At 40.7% G+C, this 12,686-nt stretch overlaps 1 protein-coding gene across 1 annotated transcript in view; it reads left to right on the top strand.

Moving 5' to 3' along the window:
* The window catches only part of CDH23 (cadherin related 23), a gene marked incomplete in the record, with an annotated part of 580,971 nt that overhangs the window by 288,045 nt on the left and 280,240 nt on the right, over positions 1-12,686 (top strand). The window contains 1 exon segment of the mRNA XM_074284882.1: positions 12,564-12,642. Within this exon segment, the coding sequence (XP_074140983.1) occupies positions 12,564-12,642 (79 nt within the window).

The following is a 12,686-nucleotide window of genomic DNA, read 5'->3' as shown; positions in this document are numbered from 1 at the left end:
TCTTCCTCTGAGAATTGTCTGTTCATATCCTTTGACCATTTATCAATTGGAGAATGGTTCGGTTTCTTATAAATTAGGGCCAGTTCTCTATATATTTTGGAAATGAGACCTTTGTCAGAACCTTTGTTTTTAAAAATATTTTCCCAATTTGTTACTTCCCTTCTAATCTTGTTTGCATTAGTATTATTTGTACAGAAACTTTTTAGTTTGATGTAATCAAAATCTTCTATTTTGTGATCAATAATGATCTCTAGTTCTCCTCTGGTCATAAATTCCTTCCTCCTCCACAAGTCTGAGAGGTAGATTATCCTCTGCTCCTCTAATCTATTTATTATCTCCCTTTATGCCTAAATCATGGACCCATTTTGATCTTATCTTGGTATATGGTGTTAAGTGTGGATCCATATCTAATTTCTTGCCATACTAATTTCCAGTTTTCCCAACAGTTTTTTCCGAGAAATTCCCAATTTCTTTGGCATTTTTTTTAAAGTCTGATTTACTTATCATCATTATATCATCGACATTATCAGAAAATTAATGAACATATAGCACTTTGTATATATAATCCCATTTTATTTCAGCATTTCCATTGCCTTCTTTCACTCTTCCATAACCTTTAAAGTTCAGAGCCCTGAATCAGGCACGCTCCTATCCCCAAGTCAGACAAGTACAAAAAAGGACAATTACCCACCCTTCGTCCTCTCTATAAGGGAATAGGACACTGCATTTCCATCCCAGCCACAGCTGTTTTAAGAAGGCTTCATGGGCCTTTCTGCCACTGTCTCCTATGCTCCCTTTTTATCTGTGGCTCCCAGCATGTCTGTATTTCTCTATCTATGTATCAGGTGAGAATGCCTAATCTAAAGTGTATATATTACCTAATAAAATCCTTCTTATTTGGGATTATTGCATCAAATTTTGTCTCCTCACTGAGCAGCAGCATGTCAGCCTGCCCGTCAGCACAGGGGTGATAGTGGGTGTTGAGCGGATAGACGGGCAGCAAATTCTGCCAGCTGATTCTATCAGCCCTTTGACTGGAATTGACTGGAATGAAGGACTGCGAAATAGGATTTTCTGCCTCTGAATCTGCTGTAGCAGCTCTCAGAAGCTCCCGCTGGCTCTCTTGCCCCATCCCTCTCCCTCCTCCATTTTATGGGACCTCCCACCCTGTCACAGGACTGTAGATTCACCTTTCAAGTCCTTAATCCCATAATAGAAGCAGGAAGGAGAAGAGAGGAGATAGGAAGAATGTTCTCATAGTTATGTGTATAGAAGATGAGTATAGATGAAGTGGAAGAAGAGGAAGACCAGGTCCCAGAAGAAAGAACTCCCCTATTTTCTAAAAACCCCTCCTGGGTCTTACAGTTCTTAAGGATGCCCAGATTTGATAGAGAAGAATCTTAAGCATTGCCCTCTTCCACAAATATCTAAGTACCGACAGAATGGAGAAAGGCTGTAGAAAGACAAAAACTAAGCAGCTCCTGGCTTCTGAAAGCTTTTAGTCCATTGAGAGGAGGACAGATGTGCAAAAGGCATGACACAAAGGAATCTTAAGAAGAGATTTCTCAGGGAAGGCATTTGAACTAAAAGCAAAAGGAAGAGAAGGAAGGGTGGCAAATGATGGGTGAGCACCTTGAGGAATGGGGATACATAATTTGGGAAATGTAGAGGAAAGAACCAATACTTTCAATGTGGGTAATTGCAGGCTGCCCATTTGATTTGGAATATAGCACATTTGAAGGGACAAAGAAAAGGAGGAAGGAATGGAGGAATGGGGGTGAAGAAAAAAGAAAGGAGATGGAGGTAAGAAAGAAAGTAAAGAGGGAGGAAGAAAAAGGAAACAAACAAAAGAAAAAAAGAGAAAAAGCAAGGCAGAAAGAGAAAGAAAAGAGTAAAGGAGGGAAGGAAGTAAGAAGAGAAAAGGAAAGGGAAAAATAGAGAAAAGAAAAAAAAATGGCTGGAAAATAGGTCAGAGAGAATCCCAAATGCATCACCATGAACCTCCTGTGGCATTTATTACTCCTCCATAGCTGTTTTTCTCTCACTCTCTCTCCCTCTCTCTCTCTCTCTCTCTCTCTCTCTCTCTCTCTCTCTCTCTCTCCTTTCTCTCCTTTCTCTCTCTCTCTCTCTCTTTCTCTGTCTCTCTCTCTGTCTCTCTCCTCTCTCTCTGTCTCTCTCTGTCTGTCTCTCTCTCATCTCTCTCACTCTCTCTCTCCCCGTCTCTCTCTCTTCTGTCTCTGTCTCTCTCTGTCTTTCTCTCTCTCTCTCACTCTCTCTCTCTGTCTGTCTGTCTCTCTCTCTCTCCTCTCTCTCTGTCTCTCTCTGTCTCTGTCTCTCTCTCTCTCCTCTCTCTCTTTCTCTCTCTCACTCTCTCTCTGTCTGTCTGTCTCTCTCTTCCTCTCTCTCTCTCTGTCTCTCTCATCTCTCTCACTCTCTCTCTCCCTGTCTCTCTCTCTCTCTCTCTCTCTCTCTCTCTCTCTCTCTCTCTCTCTCTCTCTCTCTGTCTCTCTCTGTCTCTGTCTCTCTCTCTCTCTCATATCTCTCACTCTCTCTCTCTGTCTCTCTCTCTCTTTCTCTCTCTCTGTCTCTCTCCCTCTCTCTCTCTGTCTCTCTCTGTCTGTCTCTCTCATCTCTCTCACTCTCTCTCCCTCTCTGTCTCTCTCTCTTTCTGTCTCTGTCTCTCTCTGTCTTTCTCTCTCTCTCACTCTCTCTCTGTCTGTCTGTCTCTCTCTCTCCTCTCTCTGTCTCTCTATGTCTCTCTCTCATCTCTCTCACTCTCTCTCTCCCTCTGTCTCTCTCTCTCTCTCTCTCTCTCTCTCTCTCTCTCTCTCTCTCTCACTCTCTCTCTCTCTCTCTCTCTCTGTCTCTCTCTGTCTCTCTCTGTCTCTGTCTCTCTCTCTCTCATCTCTCTCACTCTCTCTCCCTGTCTCTCTCTCTGTCTCTGTCTCTCTCTGTCTTTCTCTCTCTCTCACTCTGTCTCTTTGTCTCTCTGTCTCTTTCTCTCTCTGTCTCTGTCTCTGTCTCTCTCTGTCTCTCTCTCTCTGTCTCTCGCTTCATAATCACTAACACTTATAACACTTTAAGATTTGCTGTTAGATCCATTTGACAAATGAGAAAATTGAGTTAGTGACTTGCTAAGGATTCAGACTCAGTTCTTTCTGTCCCCAAGTCCAGGGCTCTCTCCGCTCTGCCACCCATCTGCCTCTCATTGGATATTTTTGATAGCCACCTCAGAATCAACATGGCCAAAGCAGGACTCATTATCTTCCCCTAAAACCTCTCCCTCCCTTTCCCAATTTTCCTATGACCATCAAGAGTGCTGCCATCTTCCCAATCCTCCAAACTTACAATCTTGGGATCATCTTCCCTTCCTCACTTGCTCCACTTACTGCCCCTTGTCCCCCATTGCAGATCTTATTTCTACTACTACAGTCTCTCGTATAGATATCCCCTCTTCTCCACTCACACAGTCACCATCAATACAGATCCTCAACACTTCTCCTGCGGACTATTACAGTAGCTTTCTAACTGGTCTCCCTGATGGAGTGTAGGGGTTGAACCCCAAAAATATATTGGGGATTTGAGTGGGTGTTGTGAGGTGTCTCAAAAAACTTGTAGGCTTAGACCATCTCCAAATCAAGAGGCAAAAATTTTACTGCCTTGTTGGCAGCAGGCTAAGTTCCAAAGGGGAGTTTAGCCGCAACTTGGCCTTCTGATTGGATACAGTAACCGTGGGGTCAGAATAATTTTGTTAATGCAAGGAATACCTACTAACTACAACAAAAGCCCACTTAAGGGCAATCCTGCCAACGCCCTTCCCTACTTGTCTCAGGGAGTAGCTTGGTCTCCCAGTTGTACACAGTAATTACTTTACAATCACTTTACTTCTTGGGGTTCCATTTCTTCACCTGTCAAACAAACGACAAGGGCCTATTTAAATTCAACAAAGGCCCTCTCCTATCACTGCCCCTCACTGTGGCCTGGTCTTTTGCTGGGGTCTCCTTCATCCCCACCATCCCCAGCACATTTTCCCATTCCAGTCCCTTTTCTATTCAACTGCCTGTGTGATTTTCCTAAAGCTCAGACATGACGTTCCCTTATTCAATAAATGAGTGGTTCCCCTTGAGAAAGCATTGAAGGAACTAGGGATATTTAGCCTAGAGGACCATCCAGGATCAAATATAAAATCCTATTTAACATTTAAAGTCCTTTCCTATAGTTCCAGTGTTTTACTTCGTTCCAGGCGCTCTGTGATATCTGCCCACTTGCTATTTTTCACACAAGAGTCCCTTTCGCACCTCTGTGCATTTGCACTAGCTGTCCCTCTTGCTTGGAATGGCCTTCCTCTTCACCCTCTATTCTAAACTTCCTGGCCTACCTGGCAACTCCCTTCAGAGTCTACTCTCTGCAGGTCTTTCCCCAGCCCATGTTAGCATCTTCTCACTGAAATTATCTTGTTGTATGCACTTTGCTATTTACATTTCCAATTTTCCATGTGAACTATCTGAAGACAAGGGCTGCTTTTGCCTTTCTTTGTACCCGCAGAATTCAGCACTGTGCCCAACACATAGTAACTATTTAATAAATGCTTGTTGACTGATTGCCATATAGAAACACATTTTAAAAGATTACCCATACCTTGAACATTTCCAGGTGGCATCCATCTTTCCAGTAGACATTCATCATCCAGTCTGTTTATTTAGTATGAGAGGACTGGGCTGAGTGTATCCCCAGCATGCTAAGCCCTAAGACAGGGGATCTGGACTCCCTGGAAATCTCCAAACCATAATCGGAGTCCTCCACCTCAATCTGTTTCTGTTTTTCATCTTTTCTCTGGTTATGACCCTGTAGGGCCCCCTGGGTTATAGTCTATTCCAGGAGCCAGCAGAGCATATTGTCCAGCCCCATAATCAGAGAAGGCCTTCCCTTCTCCCTGCCTTTAGAAATAAATTTCAGTATATTGAAGAAATAATAATTTAGAAACTGAAACAAGTACTTTGTGTTCCCAGGAGCACCCATTCCTCCCAGTTAATTCCTTCCTATAATATCTCTAGCCTGTCTGTCTGTACCTGTATTAAAAGCTCAAGGTTTTATTAAAAATGGATTTATTTACCAAAAAAAAAAAAAAGGAAAGAAACCCCAAACTTTGTCAGAGATCATCAGATCCTGCTTGCTGAGGCATAGGTGCAGTTCTCATCACAAGCTTTAGTTCTCACCCTCTAATTGTCCTTTGCTAGTTGAAATAGCCCCCTGTTTTCCTGGATTTCCTGGCCACACTCTAAAGAGCAGTGTGGAACCCTACAATTCATAAGTCAAGAGCCCTAGCTCCTCCTAGCCATATGGGTTTGAACTAATCTTCTTGGGGTTCCATTTCTTCGCCTGTCACCTAGATCGGAGGTGTCAAAGTTAGACCGTATGGGCAAACCTCCCAGGTGTGGCCAGAACCACATTTATATGCAAACTGGGAGACATTTACTCAATATATAAAAAGTAAAATACAACAATTCTTGTAGTTCAGTCCCCATTGGGGGACCCCATTTGGGGTTTTCTTGGCACAAATACTGGAGTGGTTCACCATTTCCTTCTCTAGCTCATTTTACAGATAAGGAAACTGAGGCAAAGATGGTATAGTGACTGGCTCAGTAACTGTTGGAAACTAGATTTGAACTCACACAGATAAGTCTTCTTCACTCTAGAGGGGTCTAGACACTGACACCACCTAACTGCCTTACAATACAGCACAGGTAATTTGAGTTTGTGGTTTTCTAAGTTGCCTGTTTCCATTTGAGATTGATGCAACTATACTAGATGACTGGGTCTTGAAAGGTCCTGGATTAAACTTAATGTAAGAATGAGCTTCTCTATAGGGGTGAGGATATTTAGAAGCTCTTCAAAGTCTTCTATGACTAATGTGTCTTCTGCTCACGAGTAGACATCATTTGTTGTCCTATACCCGCTCTCTTTTTGACACACAATCCTATGATCTGTCCCATGAATATAGTAAGTGATGTGGACTTTGAGCTTCCCTCTTCCCTTATCAGGAAGAAGCCCAGCCTGCTATTATTATCAGACATAACCAAGTCCCAGACTATCCTGCTTGTATAAAGTGATTGTGAGAATGGAATTCTTTATCAACCTCCATTGTCTGTCCCTCAAATCTCTGAGCATCTTTAAACCACCTTTCAAAGATTGATTAGCATGTCTTTAGTTATTAGGTCTGGGACCTGGTCTACCAGGTATTCCATCTGGCTCCATCTTGATCCCTCCTTCTGAGCTACCAAATTCTTTTCTGGCATTTCCCTCCTCCTTTGAGAAACCGCCAGGTTGTATTTCCCCTATAAAGATCTGCTTAGAATGAAGATCTTTTTAAGTCCTTTCCAAGACTAAGCCCGCTATGGGGTATTTTCTGTCCTTCTCATAGTGTCTTTCTCCTTCATATAGCTAACTCTGGTTAGTCTGTTAGACTCCTCTATGGATTTAACCTGCCTCATGGCATGTTCCTTTAATGGATTCTTCCAAACTTCTTTCCTTGGTAACCCTTTTCTCTCCCCTACCTGCTCCGTATTTGCCACTCCTGGTACCTATTTTTCTTCTTCGTTTTGTCTGTAACTCTTTCTCCTAAATAAACTTACTTTCTGGGAAAGAGAATGGTCATTGTGAATTTGTCACATGTTTATTTCAAACTAGGAATTGCTACCCTGACCTCATCAGTAGGTGTTTAATAAATGTCATGTAGAAATCATGCAAGATTATATTTGTGCATTATATTATGTAATAGTCATATATCATAAGCATTTTATTACATATATACATTTATATAACAATTATATATTATATTAATTATTCAAGTGACTCCCTGAGTTTGTTGCTCTGTGGTTACTATGTACACAAATAAACTACAAGGCCAGGACCCTGCTCTCAAGGACTATTCCCCAACCCCAACCCCTCTAAAATTAACATTTTAAAAATGGGATAGTGTAGTTTTCCTTGTGACCTTCAGGTCTTGCCCTTCTTCTGAAGTCACCGGGTAGAAATAGCTACTGGTCTCCTCTATATTATCCAACTCTCAGGGACTAATGAAAAGTAACTTGAATTGGGCAGGATAGAATTCTCCTAGCTGGGAACAAGACTTTATTCAGTGGCAGAAGGAAAAAGATGGAAAACAATGGCTATTTGCACTTTCTCAGAGGGAGGACAAGAGAAGGATCTCTGATCCTAGATACTTGACCCTGTGGACTTATTAGGTACCTACAGGCCAACCTGTTCTGGTTGATGAACTCCAACCAGACAACTGGATTCTTTGCTCCTCTACATACTCTGCATTCTGTCTTCTACCTAAGTGCCTTTGTATAAGCTTCCTTCCTCCCATCCTCCAAATGTTTTTTCTCCATACCTTCCTAGTCACTTCTCTATACCTCCACTTCTTGGAACCATTAGCTTTATTGAAGGTTCTCCTCAAATGTTAGTTCCTAATGGAATCTTTCCTCATCTTCTAATCATTAATCCTCCCCCAAGTCAATTTTTGTAATTTATAATTACATAATTGTCTCCCACTCGCCTCAGCCCAAGTAGCTTATAAACTACTAGAGGGCAAATATTGCTTCCTTTTTGTTATCGTATGCATAAATGCATTATAAGTTAGATTGTTTCATCCTTTGGGCTTGGAATCCCTACTATCCAATCAGTGACCGACATATAGTCAGTGCTTAATAGATACTTAAAAATTTGTTGATTGAAAATTTTTGAATTGAGGAATCAATGGGAAGATGATTCTGTGTATTATAAGAGGGGAGGAAAGCCTTGTTGAAAAATACCAGCTCTGATTTCAATTCTGATAAATAGACTCTATTGAACTCTAACGGTTCCTTTCTCTATAACTTGGGGGGAACCATTAGCCATTTAATTTTATCTTCCCAAGAAGCCTAAAAGGAAGGAGAGAGGGCCAAAAGAAACAGTGAGAGGGAAACCTCCCAAGAGATGTACAATGCGGCTTATGAATAGGATTATCTAGACAAGCTTGAATCAAGGAATAGGAACTAAAGAGTTGGATGTCCCATAAGCCATGTCAGCCAAGATACTAAATGACTGGACTTTGACTAAGCACAGAATCTATTCTCTCTAAAGTTATCCTTTTTTATGCTTTTTTGCAATACGAGGGGGCTTTTGGATTTTGTTTTCCTTATTTTTTTAAAATTGTTAATACAAATTCCTTTTGAAGTGTCTCACTTTGTTGCAACTAAACTAAATGCTAAAAAAAAAAATTCACATCTTTGTAAGAACAAGTTAATTCAATACCACCAAGGCGAGAGTTGGGGCAGGCATTTGATAGCAAGACTGGTTCATCTCTCGAATCATGGGAAAGCTAGTGAAATTGAGACAGAAAGAGAATAGGAATAGAGTTGAATTCAACCATGGATGTTAGATTTCTTCCAATGTTGGTCATAGGGCTCAAGGATCACATATTTCTAATGGAAAGGAATTTTAGAAATCACCAAAACCAAGGATTCTTTGCCTTTTTTCCCATGAATCCTTTGGGTAACAGGGGGAAGTCTATATACCCCTTCTCAGAATAATGTTTTTAAATGTATAAGTGAAAATAAATAGGACTGCAATTAAATATATTTAAATAAAGGTATTACAACATTTTAGAAAGCAATAAGTTTGTTCATCCCCCAAATAGGAACCCCTGTTCTAGTCCAATCCCTTTATTTCACAGTTGAGAAATGAAGTCACTTGACCAGAATCACAAATAAAATAGAAAAAATAGCAGAGCTTCAATTCAACCGTCAGAAGGAGGAATCCAAATCCAAAACTAGAGAGGGTCTCTAAATTGATTTTTTCATAAGTTTCTGTTTTTTGGTAGTTTGGCCTCCCCTTTTAACTGGCACAACATTCGGGACATAAGGACTGATGTTAAGGCAAATCGGTATCATCAGTCTGCAAATTCAGTCAGAACAATGGGAGGAGGAAGCCTGAAGGGTGAGCTGGATATTGGATAGGAACACTCTGTTCCAACCTTCGACTGATAGATGATGACATTGGCACAAGGCTGCCAGGGCCTCCTGGGTGCCCTTATTCGTTATGCAAATACTTCTGCTGACATTCTCCCTGAGGAAGGAAAGATGCCTCCTGGCCCGTTCCCATAAACCAATATAAACATAGGAGCAAAGAGTTATAAATGCAGTGCACAGGGCATTGATTGTAGAATAGGAAGACGGATGTGTATGATATCTGGGGAGAGCGCAAAGGCTAGCGTGGAGAGATGGGGAATTCAGCCATCAGGGCCAGCACACTTGGATCCCCACTGGCTCTTACCCAGATCATTGCACTCTTGATCATGGGGCCAGATTGATTGAGCCCTGTGGTCACTGCTCTTGCCAGTGACTTGAGTCAGGAGATGTTGGGTCCTACAGTCCAAACACACTCATCCCTCGATGATGTCCCTGATCACCTCACTTCTTCTTAAATGCTCACAAGGACAGAATGCTCACCATCTCGCAAAGCAGTCCCTCCATTTTTATATCTGAACTAGACAGCACACAGGATGCTGGATTTGGAGTCACAGGACCTGAGTTCAAATTCTAACTCAGTTATTTATTACTTGCCTGATCATGAGCAAGTCACCGCAGGCATCTGAGAAGTATAATGGATGAGTTGGATAAGATGACCTTTAAGTTCCTTTCAGCTCTGTGGTAGAGAATGTTTCTTTACACTGAGCTGTAATTTGCTTTCTAGTAACTTCTGCTCATTGAAGCTAGTTCTGATTGTTTATCACACCCATTTAATCTCCTCTTCATTAAGCTAAGAATCCCCTTTTCTCTTCCTCATGCAAACAGAGGGCTTCTTGAATTAAATTGAATTACTTTGAATATGACATGCATTCCAGACCCTTCACCATCTTGCAGACACCCACTAGTTTCTTCTTAATGTCATTTTCAAAGTGTGAAGCCCAGAAGTTATGGCATTCCAGGTGCAGGCTGACCAATAAAAAGTATAGTAAGTTTCCTATCTCCCTTAAGAGAAAGACCGTGCTTCTCTTCATATGGTTGTTATTCAGTCATTTCAGCCAAGTCTGAGTCTTTGTGACCCTGTTATTCGTGGCAAAAAACACTGGAGTGATTTGGCCTTTCCTTCTCCAGCTCATTTTACAGATGAGGAAACTGAGGCAAACAGAGTTAAGTGACTTGTCACATAGTCAACAAGTGAGGCCAGATTTAAACTCAGGAAGATGTATCTTCCTGACTCCAAATCCATTGCTCTCTTCACTATGGCACCAGCTGATTGTTCCTTCTATTAATATAGCCTTAAGTTATATTAAGCTTTGAATGGCCACACCATTCTGTTAACTCACACTGAACTCATAGTCAATTGAAGCCCCTCCAAATTTCACACATAAATAACTGTCTTGGTCTTCCCAGTCCTGTGCTGAGCCGTTAATTTAAAAAAAAATAAATTATATTTATTAGATTTAACTTTATTAGATTTATTCTAGCCTGTCAAAAATCTTTTTTTAAAATCTCAATTCTGTCTTTTCACTGTCCCTTCTAGTTTTGCCTCATCAGCATATTGGATACACTCTGAAATTGTTGAATTAGATGGAATCAAGTAAGAATCCCTGCCACTTGCTCCAGGACATCAAGTTTAATGTTAATTCTTTGATCACTCTTTGGGTGTGGCCATTCAACTAGCTGTGATTTTACAAAACTGAAAAGTTTAGTTTTCCAGCCCATATTTTTGACTTTTGACATAAACGTATCTTGAGGAGACTCTGCCATATACCTTGCTGAAATCAGTTTACTGTGCCTATAGTATTTTCTCATTTAACAAGTCTAGTAACCCTCTCAGAAAAAGAATCGAAATTAGTTTGACATAAAATGCTCCTTATGAATCTGTGTTGGTTCCTAGTGATCACAAAAATCTTTTCTAAATGTTCTCAAACCATGTACTTGATGATGTCTGTACTTTTGCCAAAGATTGAAGTTAAGTTCATTGATTGATAGTCTCTGCAATCTACCTTTTTCTTATTTTGATAATCGGAGCTGTATTTTCCTTTCTTTTCTACTGGAACATTTCAACTATGATTACTCAAAGATCTCATGGAGTGGTTTGATGATTGCACCTTTTAGTCTTACTCTTTTACTTTCCTCTTTCCTTACTTTATTCATACTTATCTTACTCTGGAATTGAACTAATTTAAAAGCACCTAAATGCTTTTTTTTTTTTTTTTTTTTTTAACATTCCTTCATTTATCTTAGACTGCAATTCCATTTTATCTAGCTTTTATTCTATCCTCCTTGAAAACAACAAACATAAGCTTGGACAGACTTTGAAGAATCGAAGAGCCTGGTATGCTTTGGTCCATGCAGCTAGGAAGAGTCAGACATGACTGGCCAACAAGTTCTAGCCTTTTCATTTTGAAGGTAATTCTTTCTGGTAAAGAAGATAAAAACAAAACAGGAGTAAAGTGGTTCTACCTTCCTTCAATTCAACCAGCCTTTATTATGCTTCTTCTGGCTTCTCTTCACACTATCTTCCCCAAGCCATGAACCTAATCCCCATCTCACTCTTCTTGCTCTAAATATAGGTGAGGTTTAAAAATCCCTTTTGTTATACTTAATACTTTTCACACAGCTTGACTCCTTCTGAGCTTCAACCTTCCTGACACTGTTCGTGTAGGTTTGTAGCATTCTTTTTAAGCTTCAACTTTGTTTGCACTCTACCCTTCCCATCTCTTATACATTGTTCTAAATGGCTTTTTCCAATTTTTTGTCAGATACCCCCATCTCTTAGATGCTAGCAGCATTTTATTTTGGTTATTTTGGTAAAATATTATTTGATAGAAAAATTTTCTTTATTTCTATTTAACCTGGTAAAAGCTCAAGAAGGTTGTATGACTTACATAAAACTCCATAAAGATTTGATGGAATATTCAACAGTAGACCACAGATGTTTCCTCTTCTAATCTGCAATTCTATCTCTACTGGGTGACTTATTGACTGTCAAAAAAATGAGAGGTGGGGATGGATGTTGGTGAGTCAGTCTAGTATGGTAGAAAGAGTCCTAGATTCAGTGTTAGGAGAGTTCTGGCTTTGAATCCAGCATCTGATACCATTTCTGTGACCGTGGACAATCGTCTGATCTCTAAATTTCCACTTTTTTATTTATGATATTCAGTATCTAATAACTACCTTTCCATTTCCATTACAACCTGCTGAAGTGGGATGTATGTGTGCGTATGAAGAGCTTTGTATAGTTTAAAAGCTGATTTGTCAGTTATTATTATTTTTAGGGTTAGTCTCCTCCAGAAGACCTTTACCCAATGACACTGGGATCTTAACTACCCAGAGCAGGCAGGGAGCAGAAGTAATCTGAACTCCTGTACATTCTGCTGATCAGTCCAGCATCATGAGGATTTTACCAGCTCCCGCTGGGAGACATCCTTCCCTCCAAGGGTTTGCTTGACTGGGGTGGGCGATGGGAACGGCTCTTGGAAGGACAGCTAATAAAGGGGGACACAAAGCTCCAGTGGCGGTAATGATGGCATCTGTTTTTGTCTCTGGCAGGGCACAACAGTGCGTATGATCACAGCGGTTGACCAAGATAAGGGCCGGCCTCGGGGAATTGGCTACACCATTGTCTCAGGTAAGCCTGCATTTGTAGGGAGGAACTCCTCTCTTACTAGTAAA

Source organism: Sminthopsis crassicaudata, chromosome 2 (genome assembly GCF_048593235.1).
Source record: "Sminthopsis crassicaudata isolate SCR6 chromosome 2, ASM4859323v1, whole genome shotgun sequence".
NCBI lineage: Eukaryota > Metazoa > Chordata > Mammalia > Dasyuromorphia > Dasyuridae > Sminthopsis > Sminthopsis crassicaudata.
Note: the sequence above shows the minus strand (reverse complement) of the source record. Positions and strands in the feature narration are given on the sequence as shown.